Genomic DNA, 27,774 nt, shown 5'->3' with positions numbered 1-27,774 from the left:
AACCATCCAGCTCCACTGGAGGGCACCCCTAATAAGGACATGTTCACTAAGTATGGACTAGTCGCTATAGCTTACACCAAACTATGGCATAAATATACGAAAAAGAACCCTGAAAGTCAGTGGCCACTGATAGGTTCCTTTAATGAAAATAAAATAAGAACATTAGAAATAGCGCTCCAGAAGAATAAGACCACGCCCACTATGCTCGACAGTATCGGCATGTGGCGCAAAGAAACGGAACAACGAAAGAAAAGAGAAGAAGCAAAAATAGGGAAAGAATTACGAAAGACAGCCCACCTAGCCGCAAAGCAACTAGAAGAGGAAATAAAAGAAAGAAAAGAAGCTACACAAAACCAAGAATCCGGGTCGACAGGCCAATGTCCTGTTAGGACCCCCTCTGCGCTCTACCCTGAATTACCCTCCAAACAACGGGCGAACGATGAGTTACTGCTAGGTCCCCCAATCATCTATATGCCCCATCCGTATGCTCCCAGCCAACAAAGCCTGCAAGCCCCAAGTATGAGTGAAAGTGACCCTAGCGCTAGTGCACCGGCCCTCACGGCCTCCGCACCAGCCACATTAACAACTTCGTCAGACGACCCCGAGGCTAGCAAACAATCACCAGCCAGACTAAATAGGTTGAGCAAAGATGAGCGGGATGGGATCGACAAAATAGCAAAGACATTAGTAGAACGAAGGGAGAGCGAAGATTATACAATGAGCGTATATAATTCACATGCCGACAGCCACAGACGGCATTTCATCTTGCGATTCAGCTACTACACCCTGAACGCGTATGAAGATAGGTATCAAAGTAAGGGTCCCGCTAAACTAACAACGCTGTATAGGAAAATTGATGTTGGAGATGGGACTGAACGCGAGGCGACGGAGCTCTTCATGCAGATGCTTGAGGTCTTCCGCCACCTCACGGAACAAAAACCAGAAGCCAAGGCTACAGTCCCTGAAACGACCTCGGTAGAAGTAGCCAATACTATGATGCCTATCAGAGAAGCGGCCCCTTACTGGATCCCGCCACGGGGCCAGGGAACGAGCGATGATATTAATAATGAAAATGCAAAGGGAAGGGTTGTGTACAATTGGGTTTACCAACCATGGGACCGACAAGATATCCTAACCTTCAAACAAACCCTGCCCGATTTAAGAAAGAACCCGACGGCATTTTATACCGAATTAGGCACAGCCTTGGGTTCGACAATAATGACTTTAGCAGACATCGACTTGTTCTTTGGGTTATGCCTGCCAGCTGACGTGTGGAAGCAAATCCGGAAGGCTGACCACACGGATCTGTTTGGACATACCTGGGACCAACTCGGTAAACTAGATGGACAAAGAGAGCCTGGAAGGAAACCAGTAAAAGACATACTGGAACTCCCAGATAAACTAGTTCAGAAGTTAAAAACACTGGTCCCGGAAAGAAAGGTAGACTGGTCGATAGTCACGGCCTGTCGACAGAAACCCCAGGAAGATGTGTCAGAATACTTCTCCCGATTCGAGACAGTGTTCTCCGACTACAGTGGCCAAGACATGACCACCGCAACCGGACAGCACCTGTTTGTACAAAATTATGTAAAGGGCCTAACACAAGAAGTCTCCCAAAAACTGCAGACGAGTGAGAGTAGTTGGGGGGCCTCCAAACCCGCAGCTATCCTTCAGATGGCTCAGTATTACGAACACCAAAAGAATGAGAATGATAGGGCGTCCGAGAAAAAGAAGAAAGATTTAAAGGAAAGGGTAATGATAGCCCAGATACAGGGTATAGCGGTAGGACGGGAACACCAAAGGGGGAACTACCAATCAACCACCCCCAGAGATCTACCTCCTAAAGATCACACCCCAACAACCCACACTGGACGTAGAGACATTAGCAATGACCAATGCGCCTTCTGTAAAGGGTTCGGCCATTGGAAATCCCAGTGTCCGGTTTTGCTAGAAGTGAATAGAAATAGGGACTCCAGGGATGTGGCAGGTGGTCCGAGAAATAGAGTACAAGGACGAGGGAGCACCAACGACACCAGCAATGACAGATCAGGGAGACTGAACACATTTGACCGTCCCCGACAGAACCAATATCAGCTGTCCGAAGGTGAAAATGCCCCCGACTTTGCATAGGACTGCCAGGGGCAAGGGAGGGATCCAGTCGAGCTCTGTGTTGACCAGCAAGGTCCTTATGTCACCGCTAAGGTCCTGGGTACAGAGTCTCCATTCTTGGTAGACACTGGGGCGACACGTAGTGTGTTATCAAAACGACTGATTCCAAGGGCACCCTTATCTGGCTCACACATAACGTCGATAGGATTCGATGGAACGCCCTCCACTAACCCCCTGTCCGTACCTATTACTTTTGACCTAGAAAACAACACCACTGACGCGACATTTCTGCTTTCCTCCAACTCCCCTGACGCCATTATGGGCATTGACTTACTGAAACACTTTCGAGCTACCATTAGGTGTTCCCCAGATGGAATACGAGTCATCCTGTACGACAACCCAGACTTGCCCAGATCCCGTCCCCCACGACACATGTGCTCCATAACTGACGCTGACATGTCCTTGCTTGACACCCTGCCTCCGTACCTATGGGCCAAAAATGACTCTGATGTGGGGCGAATGATGATTGATCCTATTCACATAACTGTACGACAGGACGCTATGCTCCCGGAACTCCCGCAATATCGGATATCCCCAGAGGGTGAGAAGGCACTGGTAGCGATCATTCAGTCTCTGGTAGATGCAGGAGTGGTTGAAGAAGTGGTTAGCAACGTCTGCAACAGCCCAATCCTACCTATTGTTAAAAAGCAAGGTGAAGGAGATGAGAAAGCGTACCGCTTCATCATCGACTTACGAGAGATCAACAAAGTGGTTGTACCCCAATATCCTGTAGTCTCCGATATCACCACCATTCTGACCCTCATCCCGTCCACTGCCACCACCTTCACTGTTATCAACCTTGAGAACGCGTTTTTCTCTATCCCCATCCATCCAGACAGCCGTTATCTCTTCGGCTTCACTTTAAAATCCCGCTCGTACCGATTTTGTAGAGCTCCCCAGGGGTACACTGAAAGTCCCAGCATTTACAGCCAGGCCCTCAAAAGGCAGCTAGATGCCTTCCAGCTACCAGATGGAGTGGTGTTGATCCAATATGTTGACGATATCCTTTTGGCGGCCGACACCACCCCACTTGCAACGACAGCCACCGTCCAACTCCTACACTTTCTTGCAGAAAATGGCCACAGGTCTCCAAAAAGAAGTTGCAGTTCTGCCAGCCACAAGTGACTTACCTAGGCCATCTCCTGTCCAAAGAAGGGAGGAAACTTACACCCGACCGAATCCAAACCATCCTAGACACCCCCATCCCAAAAACACAAAAGCAGGTCCGCTCTTTGGTTGGCCTAACCTCTTTTTGCAGACAGTGGTTGCCTAATTACAGCCTCACTGTGAAACCATTACTTGCCCTGCTGACCAAAGATGTCCCCTCCCCGCTTCCTTGGACCACCGAGTGTCAAGCCTCCTTTAAGGAATTACGGGATGCACTCTGCTCAGCACCCGTCCTCGGAACGCCGGACTACTCCAAACCCTTCTCCCTCTTCACCCACGAAAGGGAGGGGTGTGCATTGTCTGTCCTAACTCAATCAATTGGTACTAAGCAGCGCCCTTGTGCCTACTTCTCCGCCACTCTTGATCCTGTAGCCAGAGCCTTACCTGCCTGCCTTCGAGCGGTAGCTGCCGCTGCTGTCTCTATCCGCCAGAGCGAAGGAATTGTACTTTCAAACTCCCTCACTGTGTTAGTACCCCATGCAGTTGACACCCTTTTGAACCAGACAAAGACCCAACACCTGACTAGCGCACGACTGACAGGGTACGAGTTGACTCTGCTTGCACCCCACATCACACTAAAGAGATGTACGACTTTGAATCCTGCCACATTGTTACCCCTGCCTGAAAATGACCCCGACATTCCTCCCATCCACGACTGTGTGACCCTCACGGACGAACAAACTAGGAGTAGGGTTGACCTCCGAGACACTGCTTTTACCGACCCCGATGGAGAGCTATGGGTAGACGGCTCATGCATCAAACTCCCAGATGGCACCACTTCAGCCGCCTATGCAGTAACGACAGCCCGAACAGTAGTTGAGACAGCCTGCATCACACAACGATCTGCCCAGGCATCAGAGCTGATAGCCCTCACCCGAGCATGCATCATAGCCGCAGGGACCACCGCGAACGTATATACGGACAGCCAGTATGCCTTCGGAGTGGTCCACCATTTTGGGCTCCTGTGGAGGGAGAGGGGATTCCTGACGTCCCACGGCACCCCAATCCTCCACGGAGATCTAGTTTCCGCTCTGATCGAAGCAGTTCTCCTCCCCAAACGATTAGCGGTGATCAAATGTCAGGCACACAAAAGGGTAACAGACTTAGTCGGACAAGGGAATGCATTGGTCGACATCACTGCACGAACCACAGCTGAGAATAGGACAATGACACGCATGTATGTGACCAGGTCACAAGCAGAGAGATGGACTGACGCAAGGGAAATGATCAGAGACATACAGTCGGCCAGCACCCCTCACGAGCTGACTAAGTGGGCAAGGGTGGGTTTGAAGGATGAGGAGGGCTGCTGGCGAACGAAGGATGCAAGCAAATGGTTGCTGCCCGACTCATATCTGATTCCCATACTGACAATGGCTCACTCCCCCGCACACATAGGATCTGCACCCATGATCGAACTCATTTCCAAAGTCTGGCACAACGACAAAATCCCTGACTCAGCCAGACGCCTAGTTCAGCAGTGCCTTATCTGTCTGCAACACAACCCCGGGAAAGGAACTGTAGTACCCCGGGGAGGGTTTGGGACCCCCAATCACCCCTTTGAGGTCCTTCAGATGGACTACATCCAACTAGAGAGATGCCAAAACCTGAAGTATGTACTAGTCATCGTATGTGCCTTCAGCAAATGGGTGGAGGCCTATCCAACCCGTGACAACACTGCCATGACTACTGCCAAAGTACTACTGAAGGAATTCTTCCCTCGCTATGGCCTTTGTCGAATTTTATGGAGCGACAATGGCCCCCACTTCATAGCTGAGGTTATCCAACTAATCCTAAAGGGGTTGGGGGTGAAGCAACGGTTTCATGCGGTCTTCCACCCCCAATCCGCCGGTCTAGTGGAACGCCATAATGCCACACTGAAGCTGAAACTGGCAAAAATAGTGGCCACCACTGGACTTAACTGGCCGGATGCCCTCCCACTGGCCTTGTTATCGATGCGCTCCACTCCCACCAAGCACCATTTGACCCCCTACGAGGTCGTGTTTGGGCGACCGATGAATCTCTGGACTGCTCCCAAACCGACCTCCATTCATGACGTCCCAGACGTCCTACTATCTGATTATTTGTGCAAGTTAACTAAAACGTTGTCTGTCATTCATCAACAGGTGCAGCAGGCCATCCCCGATGCTTCCAGGGGCCCCGGCCATGACATCCAACCGGGAGATTTCGTGTTGATACGAAATTTCCAGCGAACCAAGAGTCTGGAACCTCGGTGGACGGGCCCCTGGCAAGTGCTGATCACCACCCGAACGGCACTCCGAGTGGAGGGGAAGAAGCACTGGCTGCACGCGCATCATTGCCGGAAGGTCTCTGCAAACCTGGCCACGACAGAAAACGTCAGCGCCCAAGAAGAGCTCCTGAGCAAAGACCGACCGATATTGGACTGTTATCCCGATACTGAGGCACTCGAACTTGCAAAATTCTCTGATCCCACTGTGCCATCCAGAGAAGGGTATTTCCTGCGTCGAAAGGAGGGAGTTTCGGCTAAGTAGGCCACGGACTAAGTTGAATCTCAGAACGGTGACCTAAGCACAATTAAGGGTTACCGGGAGAGAAGTTAAACGAAGTCTGTGGTTCTGCCCACTACCGAGCCCCTTGAAGGTGATGGAAGCGCCAGATAAGAAGATGATGGAAGCGCCAGATAAGAAGATGATGGAAGCAACAGGAAGTACCCAGTATAGAAATCCAAAGACTGACAACCTGCACAAATCAAAGACAATCGCACTCTTCATTGTCTTCCTCTTCTGCCTCCTCCTCATGACCTCCTTCTGGATTCTGGAGGAAAGCACACCGGCTCATGAGGCATTGCTACCTACTGCACAGCCAACACCCCTGAAAGAGCATCACCTAATCTGTCGCCTCAGCTCCAAGAAAGGCGCAGGGAATTCTGGAACAATTCCTTCGTGCAACTGTTGCACCAACACAACCTTGCTGCAAATGCTACGAACTGTTGGATCTGCGGGTTGCTCCCGCATGCCACTGGACACTCCATCCCCTTTATCCCTTCACCCTTCTCAGTTCACGGTTCTTGCCTTGCCTGGTTGATCCTCATGCAAGAGAGCCACAAGGACAACGCCACCTCCAGCCGGACAGTGTCACACTTCTACTCTGGGTTCTGGCTGAACAAAATAGGAAAGACCCCTGCTGCCCTGTGTCCTGCGCTCGCAGGCGCCACCTTCCTCAAAGACATTCCAGCCAAAGAACGAGTCGAAGTACAGGTGCTCCACAATCCAGCCAGAACCACCTTCACTCATCTGCAAAAACAAACTACCGCCACTCTGACTGTGGCCCTGTCTGTTATCAATGTCACAGGTCTCGTGTGTCTCGAAGGCCATGGAACGCAGCTGGTGGGTCACAGCGCCTGCCGAATCACCAGAACATTGGACTCAGCTGACCCCCCTTCCTTTGTTGCTTCTCCGAATATGTACTTTGTGTGTGGCACCAAAGCTTACACCTGGCTCCCGAAGGGTTGGAAGGGTATCTGTTACATCGCCTTCGTTCTTCCACCCACATATGTAGCCCCTGCCAACCATCACCGGCAGAGGCGTGCAGACGACCTTGGACAAGCCGACTCCACCGGAGCACAGTTCCTGGATGCAGCAAAGGGACTTGTTCCTCTGTGGGGCCCAATGGCAAACAGCCGTGCTATCCGACACCTGACCCAGGCAGTAGAAACAACGATCAACATCACGGCTGGCATCCTCGCCAACAACACTGCGGAGCTTCAGGCGGTCCGCCTTGTGACCCTTCAAAATCGTCTTGTCCTAGACGTGGTCCTAGCCGACCGAGGAGGAGCATGCCGCATCATCGGATCCAGCTGCTGCACCTACGTGCCAGACAACTCGCCTTCAGTCTACAAAGCCATTGAACACCTCCACAGACTTTCCTCAGAGGTTCACCAAGAACAGGAAGGATGGTCGCTTGGGAGCTGGTTTTGGGACACTTTGAAGAATTGGGGCTGGAAGTTGTTTTCCTTCGTGCTGATACCTGTTGTGATAGTATGTGGGTGTTGCCTAGGTATCCAATGTCTGCCACCTTTGTGCGGCCTTGTTTCTAACTGTATGTGCCCAAAGACTTTGGACTTCCGAAATGAGCACATGAGCCCCCTCTATGAAGTAGAAATACGTGGCCTTATGGGGATAAATCCAAACTGACAAGTTGGCGAGACGTGTTAAAAGGGAGGACTGTGGAATTTTAGTTTGCGATCTGAACATCATCTGCGCCAGCTTGTCACCTATGTACTACGTGCACGGCAGCCATTCTAGGTCACCTATGTACTACGTGCACGGCAGCCATTTTAGATATCATGGTCTCCCTGTCCACGATCGATCGCCAGCGCGCCCCTCTGACCCAGCAAGCATCCTCCGCGCACCCTGGCTCCCCCTCCCTCCTCCTTATGAGCATAACCCTTCTGCATGACCCTGTCCTTGGGAGTCACGCCAGCGCCTGACCAACACCTCCTCTCCTCCCATGAATGCCCCTCTGTTAATAAACCTTCCCTCCACGCTCGATTGTCCACGCGGCATGAATACCACTCCTTTGATGACCCCTTCCCCTGTGTCCAGCTGTCCACACAGGTCCGAGGCCATCGCCTAAGCCGGGAGATATCATTTACTGCCCCTTATTGTATGAGGTCGCTCTCCTTCAAAGGACCCTCTAGTGATCCAGGCCTCCCCACCCCCTGTGATATGTTCAGGCGCACACATCCTAAGACTCGACGGAACACTCAGCTGCGTGATGACCCCCTCCTCTTATCAGCAGGTTGAGGACCTCTATTGTGAAGGTATATGGGGGTGGGATTGACACGAGGATTACGGGGATGTCTTTTCCTTGCTTTACAAAGTTCTGATTGTAATAAAGAAAGGTCACATGCCATAAATCAGTGTATAAGAGGCCAGGCCTCCGAGAGGCTGTTAGAGCACCTCGAGACGATACCTTGTTGTCTGATCTGATGTGTTCTGCTCCGTCGGAATAAACTTCTGTTTTCCTGCCTTCTGGTCTCCGGCGCCTGCCTCATTGCTTGGTAATTTGAATGGTACAAGGGCGGTTAGCGCCGGGCAAATCTTGAGAAAGGTCCTAGCCCTACCTTTTCCACAGGTTAGCCAGGCCCTAGGTGCCATGGCTAAATTATTAAAGAAAAGTTGAGGGGTAGCGTGCGGCCCCCATCTGCTTGGGTAGTAATATCCTCCGGAATCACCATCTCCCAGGGGTTTTATGCCTTATGGGAGGAGGCCACTTGGCCCTCCTCCTCAGGCCTTTAAAGGCCCTGGCGAGACTCAGCTCCCTGGAGCCTGTAAATATAAAAGGAGGGGTCCACATGGACCTCCCTCTGATGTTTAAAAATGCACCGGGGACCGCCAGATCCCCAGGACAGGAGACTAGAACAAGTGGAGGCGGGCCACGCAGCCCCCTCCTGGGCCGTATTTGGCCAAAGGGGGACACCATTTCCTCTAGGCATGGATTAAATAAAAGTGGGAGGGGGTTGCACGGCCCTCCTTATAGGCAGTTTCCAGCCAGGGACCACCACCTCCCCAGGGCTGGCCTTGGGCACTAGAAGGGCGGGGGATTGTGTGGCCCCCTCCTGGAGCCAATAAATGCTCTGGGGACCACTCTCTATATCCCGGGGTGCCCACCCTCAGAACATAGCTGTTTGTTCTCACTTGGCAGAAGCGGTCAAAGCTCCTAGCAAGTGAGAACAAACAGTAAGTCCACTACCAGCTGGTGGGAGCACAGAAACTGCTCCCATTTCCTGTGAACAGACTTCTCATCAGTTTGCCTGCCCACTGTTAAACCTGCAGGAAAAAATGACGACAGAATTGCTGTTGCTCCCTGTGTGCAGGAGCAATGCCAGATCCTGCAGGAGGCAGGGAGCCAGCAGGGGTCACTGGGGCATTGAGGCTCCCCCTGTGGTCCCCAACATTGCACACTGGATTCCCTGGGTAGGCTCCAGGGCAACCTGGATCAGGAGCCCGGTCCCCCCTCATAAATAGAGGACTAACTATCCCACTTGCCTGGGCCTGGCGGAAGACAGAGCAAGAGTGTTCTCTCTGCAAATCCACATTGAAAGACCAAATGAATTCCTTACTGGAGGTGAGTGCATCATTGATCCATCGGAGCACAATCTGTAGTGACGGAGAAGGGAGTTCTTTCTTGGCTTCTACTGGCGAGAGCAGAGTCCATGGTTCTCTCTTTAATTTACTTAGAGTATTCAAATGTGTAAAACCACCTGGAGGTCCATTAATTTGGCCCAGCCCAGTACCCTTTAGTAGTATGCACAGGTCTTCCTGCCTTATGCCAGGATAATAGACAGCTTAACAAAAGGCTTTTCAGTGCTTCCCACTGATTATGGTGACTCATTTTTGTTGCAAAGTGTGGGCGGACATCTCCACTAAACAAATAAGCACTTACTCAAATAGTTAGCAGGAAGTACCCTTGTTTGGAAGAGAGTTACCACTTTTTTTGTCTCGTTGTTTTCTCTATAAGATGATTTCTGTTATCACATATTTCTGGATAAAAACGTGTAATGAACAATCACATAGCCGAAATGCATATAAGGTCACTGGAGATTTTTCCTTGTGGCCCATTATGCAGATGTAGTGTAGAATATGCACTGGACATTTACCCGAGATAGCACTTAGTAATTAACCAAAAGAAAAAACTCCAGTTGGGTAGATATTTTGTGAAAAACTGTGGACTCTCGTTGGATAAAGGGTCAGGTGGGGTTCAGTTCTGTTGCAGCCACACACACAGCTACTGACGCAACCACACAGATACTTAGACACCCACTCACATACCCATTCTGCCACTCACACCCACTCTGACCCCCCCACACACACACTTAGTCACACATCCACTCACACATCCACTCACACATCCACTCACACATCCACTCACACATCCACTCACACATCCACTCACACATCCACTCACACATCCACTCACACATCTACTCACACATCCACTCACACATCCACTCACACATCCACTCACACATCCACTCACACATCCACTCACACATCCACTCACACATCCACTCACACATCCACTCACACATCCACTCACACATCCACTCACACATCCACTCACACATCCACTCACACATCCACTCACACATCCACTCACACATCCACTCACACATCCACCCACACATCCACCCACACATCCACCCACACATCCACCCACACATCCACCCACACATCCACCCACACATCCACCCACACATCCACCCACACATCCACCCACACATCCACCCACACATCCACCCATTCTCACACCTATTCAGTCACTCTCACACCCATAAAACTACTCACAAACCCACTCACCCCTTACACAGCCACTTACAAACACTCAAATGGTACAGGTTACAGTTAGGAAATGCAATTAAAAAATCTTTGACATTTACTAAAAAAATATAGGTTACAGGGATGTTCTGTTTAGGCTCAGATTTTACTCCTTCAAAACCATTGAAATTCAGCAGTTAGTTACTGGGGCTAAATATCACTTTTACCCCTGCAATGCACTGCTTTTTACCTCATGACTTGGTCAGTGTCATCACTCATCACATCTTGAATGACAATGACATCTCAGATGACCTCACTGATGACCTCATCAAGTGAGTGTTTTGTAAATGTTTGTGTCTTAGATCAAAACTGAGCTACTGCGCAACTTAAATTACTACTTTATTTTGCTATTGTTTGATACTATTTCTAACTGTGTCATCTTAGAGGCTGAGAGACTGTGTGTGTGTGAGTGGTTCTCTGAGTGGCTGTATGGGTGTGTGATCACATCTAAGTAATTCTAATTTCTTAGTTCTGGTACCACCCTTACCCCAAGCCTGTAAAGTAAATGCTACTAGTGGGTTAGAGCATTAATTTTGCCACCCACTAAAGTCTTCTTTTAACCCCTTCTCTGCTCATGACGAGCTCAGCTCGTCATGCAGTACACTGGTCGTGTGCTTATGACGAGCTGAGCTCGTCGTGAACAATGAGAAAGGAGGATCTGCAGCACAGGAGGGGAATTGCCTTAGCATCCATGTGGTTAAAACTAGTCTCAGGCTTGCCACTGTAGATTGGGTGTTCAGTTTTGAACTGCTAATTCAACCTAGCAAAGTATCTTTTGCAAGGTCTAAACCTTTCTTTTAACCCCTTGCGTGTTGATGACGGCTCCCGTCCGTCATGCATCACGGTGGGAGTGTGCTGATCACGACCAGGAGCCGTCATGACCACGCCCGCGATCGGAATCTGCTGCACAGGCGCAGAATTCCAGCCGCAGTCAAGGGGTCAAATACCCTTAATAGCTCATATTGTATGGTGCATGTTATTGAAAATGTTTAACATGTATATTTACATGTCCTCGCAGTGAAAAACCTCCAATGTTTTTCCATGTGGCAAGGCTGATTCTCAAGTGGTTAACACAGGTTACACTTACTTTTAGTAAGCCCTAAATTCAGTTTTAGATTAACTAGAAAAATGGTTATGGGCCCCATTAGTAATTTATTATCCAACTTAATAGTCAACTTGGGTTTCAAATTACTATTTTGGAGAAGACATATTTAGAAAGATGTCTTTTTCCTGCCTAGAATCAAAAAGCTTATGCCAGTGTCTCCAACTGTCACCTGACAGCTCCCCTGTGGTGAGATGTGTATGGTTCCAAGACAGTAGACCAAGGACTCTGAAGGTGGGGAGGGGCGACTCCATCCTTTACAGGGTGGCATGGAGGGTTGTCCCCAGCCCATTCAGTGCTTAATTGGTTGCCTATCTTGGCAGTGGCTGGTCAACCTCTGCATGATGGTTTTTCCTGATGAAGGTGATTGGACTTCCAGAAAAATCTCAAAGTTTTAAAGTTGGGTGCTTCATCAGGGCTGTTACTGAGCAACATCTGATTGTTGTTGAGGCCATCTCAGGCATGGACTTCACCTGCTCAGAGCTTTTCTGCCTTTAATGACTGCACCAGGGCCCAACTCTTCAGGAACCCCCTGTTGAGCTCTCCTTCGAATCTAGCTTGCTACCTGCCCCAAATGACCCATCAACAACCACTATTTCCTACATAAAAGTTTCAAAGTCCAAATATAAACTTTTCGCTGGGACAAACCAGGTACCTGTATCCAACCTGTGCTCCGTCAGTCTTTCGACTTTGACCCAGTCTAGTCCGACTAGATACCCATGGTTTGTGTTCTCTAGCAATTTCTAATTCAAACGTATACATTCATATATCCGATTCTACTTAGTGGATTTTTATAATTTTATTTATTAAAATATCCTTGTTCTAAAATAACTTGGGAATTATCTTGTGCTGTTACCACTTTGTTACTGGTTGAGTACTGCACAAATAATTTACACCTTGCCTTGAAGCCCTAGCTGCTTTGTGCCCAGCTACCAGAGAGTGAAGCACAGGTTTAATTGGTCACTTCAGTGGTTTACCCTTACAAGGATTGTGATTAAGTGGGTTCTCACCCCCTTCATTTAATACTCAAATTTTGTATATTGGTGTTTAATGCTGGAGTTCAGTAATTGTTTTTTGCAGTTCCAATCAGTGATTGATGTGAAACCAAAAACTCCTTGTTATAATCTGATGACAAAATCAATTTTGTTTTAATTGTTAATGGGGCATTTTTTCTTTTATGAATGTCACTCCTATCCTTCTAATTCGCACCTGTGATTTTTGCAACTATGAAGGTGTATCTTTAGCAACACTGAAAGCTTTACTGTGGTGGAACTTAAAGTCTTGTGTAAGGTGAGGGAGCTGAAGCTACCAAGTGACTGCAAGAAACTTGAGTACTGGATAGCCCTCATTGCTTATAAATTGGTCCGCATGTTGCGGTCTACATCACTGGGATAGGGGGATGATGGTACAGAAGAAGAGCATGACCTGGTAATGGTCCAGAGGGGAGAGATGAGCCCAGAGGAGTGAGGGCCCCTACCAGATCCAGGGCGAGGAGAAGTGTATTCTCTCGCTGTCTGTCCTTCAATTTTTCAGGGGTCTAGCGATTTAACATAAATATGAAGCTGCAACTTGCCATACTGGCCATTGGAGAAGAAAATGTTTGCTAGCAAAAAGAGGGGAGCTAAACCAGCTGCAGCAAGGTGCATAGAGGAGAAAAAGGGAGAGACTGACCGAGCCAAAGAGGACCGGAATCTGGCTCTATAGGAGCTGAAAATTCTGCTAGCACCTGAGACAAGCCAGAAAAAACTGGACCTGAAAGCCAATCGGATCGTAGGTAGCACAGAAGATAAAGCAAGTGACAGAGGTGCCTTCACGAGGTAAAACGGTCAACATTTCCTAAGATCTGGTGCCTTGCTGGGTATTGGGGGATGACACTAACAAGTGGTTTGAAGCCTATGCGTTAGCATTATGCATGCACAGAGACCCACGGAATGATTGGTGGGGCAAGTATCTGGAATCATATGCCAGTGACCAGGAGGGATACTCTACTGACACTAGATATAGCTGGCAGGTCGAGTTATGTCCCCATAAAAGTAGCCCTTGTGAAAATTGATATTACCCCAGAGAAATGTGTCTAAAGGTTTAAGGACAAATAGAAACTGGCTCGACAGTTCTGGGTATATTTTGTTTATTACTCCATTAAGGCACTAGATGGTTTTGTGGAGAGTCACTGTGATGGGCTGTGCTATCTATTGATGAGAGCACATGTTCAATAATTGCTTTACAGAATTGCATCAGCACCTCATTTACTCAAAGATCACTCTCTCCAGGGAACCTGCAAAAGTGGCATCTGGGTTAGTACATGTGTTGAAAAAGATATTTGCGAGTGACCTCTAGAAAGACAACTCAAGCCCCCTCTGCAGAGAGAGATGTGGTACAGGGTAAAACGCACATTCCAAAAAGTGGCCCACAATATTGGTGGGGGGAAGATTCCATGTTCCTCCTAGCAAGAAGGGTGAAGGGTCTGAAAACGCATTAACCCGATCCCCTTCTTTATAGCCTAAGTGCTTTGACTATTGCCAATTGGGGCACAAGCAGGGGGAGCCAGTCTGAACCAAGAAGTAACCCACAGGTGGGCACACTTCAGAGGTGGCCAATGTGGCCCGGAGGTAATCCCCAGGATAAGAGAGTTGAACATGCCCTAGTGCCCCTTAGTTGGGAGGTGGATCTAGACCAGAGGTCTTCAATCTGTGGGGCGCGACCCCCAGGGGGCTTGTGGAGTCGTGGGAAGGGGGTCGCTGAACAGATTGTCAGTTTGCCTTAGTGGCATCTGGCTGATTGAGGGTGCTCATGGCGGAGGCCTAATTCACACAGGGGGGGGGAAAAATCAAAGCCTATCACAAGTAAAAGGTCTTTTAAAGACCTGTGTAGTACTCGGGTGTGGCTTTGTGTGTGTCCAGTGAAACTGTTTCAGCTGGGCTCACATACACGAGGGGAGGGGAGAGGTGGGGTGGCTGGGGGAGGAGGCTGTAGCCCTTTGAGTTCAATGGCGTTGCGCGCCTGGAGCTGTGGGTCCCGCAAGTAAAGCACGTGAAAGGTCCTCATTGGTTCAAATCCCACGAGCCCTCATACCTGGTGCCTGTGGGGGAGGAATGTGCCAGAGTCTGTTCTTCATGGTGAAATGTTGTTACAGCCTGTCTGCCCCCCCCCCCCACCCTCAGCAGGGAGGCACAGAGATGCCCTCCCATGAGAGAGGAAGAAGACAGATACTGACCCCCCCCCCCCCCTCCCCATGAGAGAGGCACAGAAAAGGTGGGTGAATGAATGAATGATGGATGGATGAAAGGGTGGATGGATTAAGGATGGATGGATGGATGGAAGGATGAAAGGGTGGATTGATGAAGGATGGATGTGTGGATGTGTGAAAAGGTGGGTGGGTGGATGAATGAAAGGGTAGATGGATGAAGGATTGATGGATTGATGGATGGATGGATGAAATGGTGAACGGGTGAAGGATGGATGGATGGAAGGAAGAAAGGGTGGATGGAGGAAGGATGGATGGATGTATGGATGTATGGATGGAAGGATGAAAGGGTGGATGGATGGATGAAGGATGGAAGGATGAAAGGGTAGGTGGATGATGGATGGATGTGTGAAAAGGTGGGTGGATGGATGAAAAGGTGGATGGATGGATGGATGAAGGATGGATGGATGGATAAAATGTTGCATGTATGAAGGATGGATGGATGTGTGAAAAGATGGATGGATGGATGAATGATGGATGGATGAAAGGGTGATTGGATGAAGGATGGATGGATGAATGGGTGGATGAATGAAGGATGGATAAAAAGTTGCATGATGGATGAATGGATGTGTGAACAGGTGGGTGAATGATGAGTGAATGGATGGATGAATGATGAGTGGATGAATTGATGAAGGGATGGATGGATGGATGGATGAATGGAAGGATGAAAGGGTAGATGGATGAAGGATGGATAAAAGGTTACATGTATGAAGGATGGATGGCTGGATGTGTGAAAAGGTGGGTGGATTAATGAGTGGATGGATGAAAGGGTGAATGGATGAAGGATGGATGGGTGGATGGGTGGATGGGTGGATGGATGAATGGGTGGATGAATGGATGGATTGATGAAAGGGTAGATAGATGAAGGATGGATGTATGGATGGATAAAAAGTTGCATGAAGGATGGATGGATGAATGGATATGTGAACAAGTGGATGGATGAATGAGTGGATGGATGGATGGATGGATGGATGGATGGATGGATGGATGGATGGAAGGATGAAAGGGTGGATGAAGGATGGACGGATGAAAGGGTGGATGAATGAAGGATGTATGTATGTATGGATGGATTGATGAAAGGGTAGATGGATGGATGTATGGATGGATAAAAGGTTGTATGGAAGAATGATGGATGTGTGAAAAGGTGGGTGGGTGGATGAATGATGGCTGGATGGATGGATGAATGGGTGGATGGGTGGATGGATGAAGGATTGATGTATGGATGGAAGGATGAAAAGGTGAATGGGTGGATAGATAGATGGATGGAAGGAAGAAAGGGTGGATATATGAAGGATGTATGTATGAATGGAAGGATGAAAAGGTGGATGGATGAAATATGGATGGATGTGTGAAAGTGTGGGTGGAGGAATGATGGATGGATGGATGTGATGAGGTCGAACAGGCGCATTTATGGTTGCTGATAATTGTTGATGATGAGGAGTACCAGTTTCTAAAAACTTTTATCGGAAGGGGGTCCTTACGCCTAAAAAGGTTTTACGAGGGGGTCTCTGCATCAAAAAGTTTGAAGACCTCTGATCTAGACTGTAAGCTTGTGATATATGAAGGTGGGAGTTATTATTTCTACCAGATCAGTGAATGCAGTCCCTGTTCTAAGGGATTACCTGTGCCACTAAGGCAGAGATTGTGGAAAGACTGCATTCCCAAGTATCTACCTAAGCAGGTATGTAGGATAACCCAGTCAAATGCACTGAAATTTGCCCATCCTACGGTTTTGGTCTCCCAGGAATGGGAAGGGGAAGTGGCCATAAGGAGGGTCAATGTCAGTTCCTAGATGCCAATTGACTGCATCGTGGGAAACAAGCTATTAACAGTGATAGAAGAGGAGGATGGGGCCACCACCAAGGGCAACACAAAAGCTTTAGTTACTGAGTTCACTAGTATCAAATGGAAATTAGAGGCTTAGATGTAGAGCAAGGGGTAGAAGGCAGATTAAATCCTCAGTGGAAGGACCAGTCAATCAGGGATTACCTCCTCTGGGAACACCCTAATACTGACTGTCAATGCCTCTTCTAACCTAGAGGTGCTGTCTGTGCGGTCACAGAAACTAAAGAACTGAGACCTGCATAAGGAAAATCCCTGTATGACTATTTAACCCTTGAGGGGGCTTTGTTTTCTCCCTTTAAGTCCGGGACTGCCTTTATATGTTCAGTCAGGGTGCAGACCCTGGGCTAAGAAGCCCATCTTACGATATCACCCCTAAGATGTCAAGAGTAAGAGTGGAAGGAGGGTGTCCAAACCCTGAAGTTGTAGCCCCCTCACTCTGACATGTGAGTCCAGAGACCTCGGGCAAGTTGGGGACTCCTTGCCACAATAAGATTTTGTCGGAAGTCCAGTATGGTTTTGTATGGGGACGGTCTACTGTAGCTCAATGTCTTAATTTGTTCTTGATTTTGAGCAAGTATACTGTCGCACGTTCTGGGACCATTCACCTGGCCTTCCTGGACTGGTCATCGGCTTCTGACTGTGTTAAGAGGAGCAAACTATGGCAGTCCATGAGGGCTATGAGAGTGGAAATTAGCATCGTTAATTTTTTGGAGGAAAAGCACAAATCCACTAAAGCCAATATTAGGTTTTCACAAGATCTGCGTGTAACAAGGGATTTTAACATTAAAAAGGGAGCCAGGCAAGGTTGTATATTGTCCCCCTTCTTATTTAATTTTTATATTAATGAACTGTATAATGCATTAATAGGAACAGGTGCTGATTACCCTAGTGTAGGACGGCGTGGAATTCCCATCCTGCTATATGCGGACGATGCCGTTCTCATATCCAGGACTGAAAATGGGCTACTAACGCTTTTATCTGCTTTTGCTAGTTTTATATCCGACAGGGATTTGTTAATTAACAACTCTAAATCATATGTTATGCAAGTGGGTTTGTTGGGTAAGAAGATCTACCAATTCAGAGTAGGAGATGCAAAGATTCCCTGCACCAACGTGTTTTCCTACTTAGGGGTCCTCTTTGATGACCAGCTCAACTGGGGCCCTTTACTACAGAAAACAAAAGTGGGCCTGGTGAGGGCGAATTCAGCAATCTCCAATGTTGCAACCAGATTAGGGAAGAAGCTCACTGGAGTAAAAAGCTTGGCCATAGCTCCATAAGGTAGCGAAATATGGGGATACAACGCAGGTCAGACCCTCCAAGTGTCGGAAAATGACTTTCTGAAATGCTTTGTCCCACGGGGTACATCTAACTCAGTGGTTCACGAGGAGTTGGGGGTCCCTTATTTAAATGATGTACTATCCTTGCAACCCCTGACCTGCTGGTTGAAAAGTTGGCTGAATATAGATCTCCCTCTTACCCACTTGATTTTAAGAGATTGTATAGCCCTTGATAACTCTGCACGTATTCCTTGGCTGAGTTATCTGAAGAGAAGCCTAGAAAGGCTCGGATGGGCGATTTATTTAGTAACCCTGACTGTATTGTGAAGAAGGATGTGGAGGCCATAAAGGTAGCCTTTTTGTCAGAAAGGGAAGCCAAGGAGGTTGAGAAATCTAGTGTGCGAACATATATTATGCTTAAAACCACTCCCAGGGGCAGAGCAATACCTTATGGGGTCCCTGTCTACGCACAAACATTTTTGGGTAACTAGGTTTCTTTTGAACCTCTTTCACCTTTTACTTACCAGACCCAAATGTTTTACTAGAGGCAAGGTGGCAGCTCCCTGCGGCTGCGACGGACAGTCTCCACAGGATATGCTGCATTTTATGTTCTTATGTAATTTTTATTATTTCCCTCGTAAACGATACCTGGTCCCAATTTTAATAAGAATGCATTTTAGACAGGCCCGTTCCGGATTGGTATACCTGCAAATACTGAAAGATTTTTAAAGGCTTCTGTTAATTACAGGAACTATATGGATCAATAATGTATGTTTTCCTCAGGTTTTTTAATTATTTAATAACTCTTTACTGTTATTATGGTCTTTTCTGCACACGTACTGTTTTTTTAATAGTGTCAATGTTGTGTAACTTTTATGGTTTGTATAAAAAACGAATAAAGTTTGATACTGATACTGACTCGTTGCCAGTCCTAAGTCTGGTAGTGAGGCTTCTCCCAGTCTCTAGAGTGGAGATTTTACCTGGCAGTAGATGTCCAGGGGCCTTTCTCTTGACACACACAGCTGCTCCCATGGCTTCTGTTGGCCATTGTCCTTACATTGCTCTTCGAGCAGTAGCAGCACCCCCCCCCCCCCCCCCCCTCCCCATAGCGCCTTGAGACCCTCACGGGTAAGTAGCGCACTTTACAAGTACTCTGATTATGGGTTGTTTCCCTGAGTAGTGGTTCAGAAATGTGATAAAAGGGGCAGAATGGGCACTATTACCTTGTTGGTCATGGTAGCACTGTCTGCTTACTGGGATGCATCTGAGAGCAAGCGAAGTTTAGGAGCCTCACAGATGGGGTCTGCAGATGATGAAGTGTTACCCATGGGCCAGTGCAGTGGCTCAGGATAATGGTGACAGCAGGGTACAGTTTAGTTTCGAAGGGTATATAAAGACTAGTGCCAATGCAAAAGAGGCAAATTGTCCATGTTTTATTGCCTAAGCAGAGAAGCACATCAAGGTATTTATTAGGCTGCCCCCCCCGCTGTTGTCTTGGACAGGTGGTGGGGGGTTGGGTTGGATAGTTATCTTTTCTGCAGTCTCACCCAGACTTTTACACTATTACATTTAAGAAATGATAGATTTATTAATAAAAAGGTAGAGAAATGGTTCAAGGACTCATGTTGAAAGTAATTTAGCTCCTTGCATGCGTCTGACGGCCCCCAGGGCAGTCCTGGTGTGCGTCAGACCGCCGGGAGCCGTTCGGTCTGCGCACATGTGGAATTTTCCCGCACCATTGGTAAATTCCGGCCTTTTCCAAAGGGTTACAATAAAACTTATAGGTTAAGTTGAATGTTATATTGCCATTTTTAAGATGACCCTTTTAGAAAGTTGTCATTTTCCTAGCTAAAACGGTGAGGCTTGCTAGTGTCCACCTGTCACCTGACCCCCTGATGTCTCCTCTGTGGTGAGGTGCCCTTCCTGATTTTCTGTGGTTGCCCACCTTGTAACTGGCAGATGAAGCTCAGACCTAGGCCTGCCTCCCTTCTGTCACTAAGAAGGCTGGCACCAAATCCAGTAGTAGTAGAGGAACTGACCAGGACTGGTGTAAGGGGTGGAAAAAGGCTTGCCCTCCACCCACAGCCGGCACTGGCCATAAAAGTGAACCCCACAGACCTCTCTTCAGAGCACTCCCGGGCCTGTGAAGATCAGAACGATTGCCCCTCTGTCTGAAACTTGAAGGAAAACTGGACCAGCTGGTCTTGAACCCAGGACTCCAGCTGTGACTCCAAGGGCCAGTTGGGTCACAATAAGGGACACAATTAGCTTCCAGAGCCGTTTCTCCATGGGTGAATCAGAACATTGTGTGGCGCCTTACTGAACCTGGACCTTGACTGGTGTTTGATCCCCTTTAATATCCAGCTTGCAGCATACCCTGCCAACAACTTGACTACCAATTTTCTCCATTAAAGTTTGTAAGTCAGAACTTAAACTTTCAACTGGGATGATCCTGGTCCCTGTATCCAACCAGCTGTCTATTTCAGCAGGCCTTAACTTTTGACTTTTTCTGGGTGTAGTATTAATAGATAATCATTGTTGGCACTTTGTGCTTTTTAGTGCTGTTTTTGATGCAAACTTTAAAATGGAATTTGTCTGTTTTACATTTTTTTTTGTCATTTTGGTGTCATTTTATTTACTAAAATATTCTCGGTTTCTAAATTGGTGAGGGATCATTCTTGTGTTTTGACGTTATTTCTTGGAGTACTGCATCAATACTTTACACATTGCCTCTCAGTTCAGAATGACTGGTTTGTGCCGAGCTTTCAGAGGGTTAAGCACGTTTGTTTGGTGACTTCAGTGGATTGTGATTTGAAGTAGGTTCTCTCCCTCTTCAATGAATACTCCAATTTCCTACAGATAGCATTACAATGGCACTAGAGTCTTCGTCCTTACTACAGGCCCTGGTGTGACCACCTTGTAGGTAATCTTGTAACCTGTTAAAGCAGCTGCTTCTAGGTTGTAAAAAATTCCCCATCTTGGTTCCATGACACATCACCACCAGATTGGGATCTTCTCCTTCCACCAGAGTGGTGTCCACCACCACTGCCAAGCTTATTTAGCATGAAATGGTGCTTTGTGGAAGATGTTGTTGTCCTTCCATTCATAGCTACGACCACTAACAGCAGTCTGTGCAGGACTCAAGACCTCACACGAACACTCGAAAGTAAGAAACGAGAATGGATGTCTCTTCTTAACGTTTACCATTGTTTGTGAGTGACTGGCTCCCATGGAAGTGTGCACCTCATTGATAGATAACTGTGAAAAGCGATCCTGTTAACGGCCTTTGACGAACTAGTGGCATATTTTGAAGTGGTATTACTTATTTTCTTTAGGTAACAGACTATGCAATAGCAAGACGAATAGTGGACCTGCATTCAAGAAACGAAGAATCTATTGAACGCATATATTCCATAGAAGACATTCAGAGGTATTTGCTGTTTGCTCGCCAGTTTCAGCCGAAGGTAAGAGAATTTCAGCCCTAAGGAGTCTGATTTGTCAGGGTAGTTTTGCTATGTATTTATTATCCCGGTTAACTATCAACGTGAACTCCTTTGGTGACAGATTGGTGAATGTGTTTTTTTCACTTTTCTCAATGACTCATCTGCTTGTTCATGTATATTCAAACACGCTTTTTTAATATTATAGCTCTTTTCTGCATCTTACAAGCCAGCCTATCTTGTTCCTTGAAAATCTGAAGTTTCATATCTTCCGAATCAAACAATATTACTCTTTCATTGATTGAACTTTGAGGGTGCATCATTTCAGCATTTCCCTGTGGCTGAATTTGTGACCTTATTTTGAAGCAATGCTTCGTAAAATTGCAAATGTTTATGCTTAAAACCTTTAGTCCTCAATATCGGGATTTTACTGAGGTTAAGCTATGCAAGTAATTTATTTAGCGTAGATTTGCACTCTCATATCTAATTCTCAGCAATCCTTTTAATTTATTTTCCCAGCGGTTTGTCCATATTTTTCCCCGTTTAAAGCATATGTAATGTATGTGGTCTTGTAGAGCGCACTGCTGCCCTGAGGCGTCGTGGCGCTGTAGACCGCTGGGGAACCCGTCCTGGCTATCCCTGTGAGATGGTCCCTAACTGGGTATCTCCAAGGTGAAACCAGGCATCCCCGGCGAATGTGGGGGGCCGTTGTAGAGATGAAGCAAGCTAATGCCCAGAGTTGCCGAGTGTGATCCTTGGTTAGAGCAGTTACCGAGGCGAGAATTATCGAGTGCGCTGACCCTGGTCCACGACCGTGCCGCGTCAGGAATTGAACCCTGGTCCCGGGCCGTTCTCTGCTTCCGGGTCTGCCGCCTCTAACCAGTGAGCCACACCACTCCACTTTGGCTTTTTTTTTTGTTTACCGTCGAGGGGAATGCAAATACTCTTTCAAGGACGTGAAGCCCATCTAGCCATACTTTACACACAGTATGATAATGCGCGGACTCTATACTTCTCAAATATCAAAATATACCATTTTAATGACCCATTTATACCTCTTGTTTGACATTTTTTAAAAATTTTATCCAAATAAGTAGATGTTACAAGAAGCCAATCTTTTTATTGACGTGTCATTCCAATGTTTTATTCTTCTAGAAAATCAAATACGTTTATCTTTTACAATACTTTTTCCAAGAAGAGCAATAAGGCGGAAGCGGTTATTAGGTCAAGCCTGAGTCGGTGTGCATGTGCAGCTCTGGCATCTGCTGTAGTGGTGTATGCAAGAGAAGCCCTGCCCACTGCGCCCTCATCTGTCATTGGCTTGTGCCGTTGTTCTTTGTAAATGCAGGCTTTTGATTGGTTAATAGTCTTGTTAGTCCCTCCTAAGTACGGCCTTGTCTTCATTTGAAATTTCCCATGGCTACTGGCTCCTTTAGTTTGCTTGTTACACCGTATGTGTTACTTAGTCTGGAAGCACTAATTTCTTTAATGAGTTTCTCGCACTGCAGGCATGACATGCGCTGCTTCAGCTGGTTTTGAAACGGCCCGTCTTTTCACCCCATCTATTTGGAGGTAGATTATATACACATAAATCACACACATTTTTTTAGAAGAGTTGCCTTTATGCAATTTAAGTGCGTTGGCTAAAAGTGCACGGCATAGTTTTTTCGTTTGTAGGCAGGTTTTCTCATCTGTCGCTCTTCCTGCTGTTCACTTTGCCCCATGTAGTTTTTACCAGTGTGGGTTTTAAAAATGATGTTTGTCAGGAATGCAAATGAAATGCAGCCCCCCCTGCGCTCTTTGGAACTGGCCTCAGTGCTGCAGATTAGAGTGGGCGTGTTTGAGGGGATGTCCTGTGCCTTTGCCTTCATCCATTTACATCTCCCCAGGAGGTTACAGATCCCTGGATTGTGTGCTTCCTGTTCTGCTCTGTAAGGCCCTGGGACCCTCTTTCTGCCATTTCCCCTTCAAGGGGGGTAAGATAGCCCGGAAAAGTTTGGAGCTCTTCAGGTTTGGGGCCCAATGCCACTCTCCTGGTTCGGGCTTCATTTATATCTCTCTCTGAAGCATGCCAAGGGCAGGTTGCAGGCTCTGCAGCTTGTAGTGCCTTGTTTTGTGTGGGTAGGGGAAGGGTTGAGCTCAATGTAGGAGAGTAGGATCTGCTTACTATGGTTAACCCCACTTTTTGCTGGTGTGTTTCACTGTTTTTCGACTTTAGTCTGGCTGGGACCCTGCTATCCAGGACCCCAGCCTAGCTGCTTCCTCCCTAAATTGATTGCATGTACTTTAGGTACACTCCAGATTGGTTATTGGCTTACCTTTGTAAATCCCTAGTATATCGTTCCTTACGTACTAAGGGCATAGGTACCCCAGAGGCCTCTCAGGGGCTGAGGCATCCACCCCTGGGAAGCCTTCCAAAATGGCACCACAGGTCTGCTACTGTAGCCTGGCTAAGGTGGTGCAGGCACCCCTTACTAAGATATAGGTTACCCTTTAATCACTGACGCATATGAACCTAATAGTCACTCCTATGGCAGACCTTATCAATCCGGAAGTCAGAGTACTTGGTTTTATGTGAGAGGGTGCCCATGCATGAGCAGGACCCCTCTGAAGCTTTTGGAATCTATTCTGAGGCTGTTCTGTGATGCAGCCAGACCATATACTCTTAAGTGCATTATAACCTTGCGATAATGGCTAACTTTGGAATGGTTGCATCGAAACATGTTGTTTGGTGTCAAACACTTTGGAATTCTACCCCCACCGCCAGTCCTGGTGGCAGGGGTAAAATTCCACCCTTCTAGTGGGAGAGAGATGTACACACTAGTCTAACCAGTAATAGTTTTAAAGAGCCCTGGCATCACAAAATGGATGCCACAAACGGGTCTGACCTCCTGCGGCTGGACGAAACTCCAGCAGGGGAGGCCTGGACAATAGGTTTCCTGTCACAGGAAGGTGTAACATTCTCCCAGACAGGCTTTAGTGTATTAGGGCTGGGTGGGTGCATTCAGAGAATGCTTTCAGACCGTGCTGGGGGCACACTGTGTCCCTGTGCATACCGCAGTTCAAACCAGTTGCAGGGGCACTCAGCCCCTGCTCTGGCACAAAACTGGACAAAGGGAATCTGTGTAACCACCCCTCTTCCCAGACCCTCCCATAGATGGGTCCCCAGAGTATGTCCAACCCCCTAACTTAGTATAAGTGTAGGAACCCAGTCATTAGGACTTCAGATTACACCTGGACGAAACTCTGTAACATATATCCTGGAACTTTGACATTCTACATGACTAGAAGATGGAAGAATCTACCTTGGGGTCAAGGAGTGACTCCCTTGTTCAAACAGGCACTAAAGAAGCATATTGCTGGTCTGCATTTCCAAGGCTCCCATCGGATCCTGATGGATTTGTGACTCAAGACATGGACTTCCAGACTCCGACACGAGATTCCAGCAAAGCTGAGACCCGCAGCCCTCACAAGTGACGTGGAACAGCAACTCCTGGACATGTGCCCATTTGCATGTGCATCAACTTCCCAAGCTTTCACGAAGTTATGCCTTGGGCTACTTGTAGTCCAAGCCCCTAGCACCATTTGCACCGAAGATTGTGGGCCTACACTCTACGAGTGTTCCGTGGGCCCGGTTCTAGCATTTCTTCTCGAGGCTCCTTCGTGATCCCTGGTTCGTTTACTGGTGTGTCCCCACAAAGGTAACACTTCTGTTTCTTGGTATTTCCTGGTTGCTCCAGACGTGCCCTGACTCCCCTTCAAAGGGTGAAATCACTCCGATCTTGCTGGTCTGCACCAAAGCCAATCTTTGCTTTCTGCATGGGTTGCTGTTGCCAAGGCTTGTTGGGTCTAATCCGAATACCGACACTGCAGCACTTGACATACTTTGTTTGACAGCTGGAATCCAGCACCTGGTTGTCATCGATGCCTCCTGGTCCTCGTGGCTGAAGAGTCAAGCTTCACCTTCATCTGAAAGCACCCAACATAGTGGGCATTCGCTCATCGCCTTCCTGGTCACTTGCTACTGACCCCGACTCTGTCCCCTCTGCTTTCAGGTACATCAGATCTCCGATCCACCCTTGGATCCACCCAGACACTTGACTTGGTCGCCAGCAGCACTTTGCAGCAGAACCCCATTTAAAACGACAACGAAATACGACATCAAGACACCTTTGCACCCGGCTTCCCTGGGTGAGGTAACTAGAGTACTCCATGCTCCTGTGGGCATTGATTCTAGAACTACCTAGTTCTAAATGGATTTTCTCCAAGTCCTCTTCTAAGTGTCCTTAATCTTTAAAATTCCAACCCCGACTTTCCCATAGAAGTTAATGGTGATTCGCCGCTGTGTTTAGACACTGCAAGCGTTCCCCGTGGGTCCCCTGTGTCACTACCTTGGGTGGTTCCTGGTGGCCCCAGCAGTTCGAAAGGCTCTAGGCCTTGTATCTGTCAGTCATGGTTCTTCTTTTTTTTTTGTCCTCATCTGCCTTCCCCTTTTGACGAAAAATACCAACCACCTTGCACGACATTACTGACGTGATTTATACTATTGGTGGGAGATATATGCCGAGAGAAACAGTTAGGGGTGCGTTCTTTTGACTCCATCTAGGTGTATTTCAACCTGCCGGACCTTATTCGGAACTGTCCTAGCCCTTGGTCCAAAAGAGTAAAGATGGCATAATCATCGGACCCGGGGGGAAAAAAAAAAACCCCGGATCATCTCCAATTGGTCAAGAGATTCCAGAAAGCCAGCTTTCTCTTATTTACAGATCTTTTTAGATCTCTTTTGGATCTCGTATAATGATGTGAGCCATGAACAGTGTAGAGGAGGTGTCTTCTCTACCCATTGTATGCAAATCTGTCTTCTCGCTAATAAAATTGCGTAAAAAAGAAATGACTTTTCCTTGCCTGTGATGTTGTCTTCCGTCCCAAAGATGACAAGTGGGAGAGTTATTGACAGAGAAGTGTTTAGTATGGAATTTAAAGTGTTTTTCACGTCTTCCCAGAATTTGGTTATATTTGGGCATTCTAGGAACATATGTATATCGCATGCATCTGCTAAATTACATTTATTACATTTCTTGTCCAATTGATATTTAGAGAGTTTCCGTGCTGTTAAATATGCCCGATGTACCGAAAAAATGTGATTTCGTACTAGCCAAGAAGGCTTTACTATATTGCGTAATAGCTCAAAAGAGTTTATCCACCTCTCCTCGCATGGAGTCCCAATTTCTGTCCCCCATAACTCATCCGGGAGTTTAAACTCCCCTTCGCTTTCCTCCAGCAGAAGCCAGTACCATCTAGCTATTTCTTTTCTTCCAGTTGGTCGTTCTACCATTTTTTGTTCCGTTTCGCTTATTTTTCCAATGTTATCTGTACGGGTTTCAGACCTTGCCCAACTATCCAATTGAATATATTTAAATCTGGAAAGCCCAGGGCCTACTTGATCATGTAGCTCATCCCAAGTTATCAGTTTTTTTTCTTTAAATAGTTGGCCCCATTTACTGATGCCTGCTTGTTATATTATAGTGGACAAATTGTCTTTCAGGCATAGGGGTAACCCGGGAGAGTCCCATATTGGGGAATAGTTTGAGTAATAAGATAATCCCAGTTTTTTCCTGATGTTAAACCAATTTTTGGCCCATGAGTGTAATATTTTCAATTTTATATTTTTGAAGAATGTCTGACTTCCAAATTTAAACATAAAGCCATCTGCTGCTAGATTTGTCCCCTTTAGCATGGCTCCGTACATGGATGTATTAGGTAAATTAGATGGCATTTTAAGAAGCATTCTAGAATAAGACATCTGAAAGGCCTATGAATAAAACAATAGGTCCGGTAGTGCAAGGCCCCCTTTTTCCTCTTCTTCTTCTGAGCTTCTTCCATGATATTCTTGTGGTCTTGTAGTTCCATATAAAGGAGTTGATTTCTCTTTGACTTTTTTCGATCATTTTTGTGTCCATAGTTATTGGGATAGTGTTAAAAAGAAAGGTGAATTTTGGGAGAATACACATTTTAACTAAGTTTACCCTTCCTGTTATAGAGAGAGGCAGGTGTGTCCAAGATTTCATGAGTCTTTTGCTTTCACTGTGTATTCTTTCCAAGTTAGTTTGTGCAAGGCTGCCCACATCTTGGGTTATTTTGATTCCCAAATACCGCATTGAGGATGAGATGT

General features: G+C 47.2%; 1 protein-coding gene across 1 annotated transcript in view; it reads left to right on the top strand.

Annotated features, from left to right (window-relative positions):
• LOC147722384 (maternal DNA replication licensing factor mcm6-like) overlaps positions 1-27,774 on the top strand; it is a 564,785-nt gene that overhangs the window by 397,336 nt on the left and 139,675 nt on the right. The window contains exon 13 of the mRNA XM_086964912.1: positions 21,498-21,626. Within this exon, the coding sequence (XP_086821038.1) occupies positions 21,498-21,626 (129 nt within the window). The remainder of the gene's footprint in view (positions 1-21,497; positions 21,627-27,774) is intronic.

The sequence above is a fragment of the Lissotriton vulgaris genome, chromosome 4_1 (assembly GCF_964263255.1).
Source record: "Lissotriton vulgaris chromosome 4_1, aLisVul1.2, whole genome shotgun sequence".
Taxonomy (NCBI): Eukaryota; Metazoa; Chordata; class Amphibia; order Caudata; family Salamandridae; genus Lissotriton; species Lissotriton vulgaris.
Note: the sequence above shows the minus strand (reverse complement) of the source record. Positions and strands in the feature narration are given on the sequence as shown.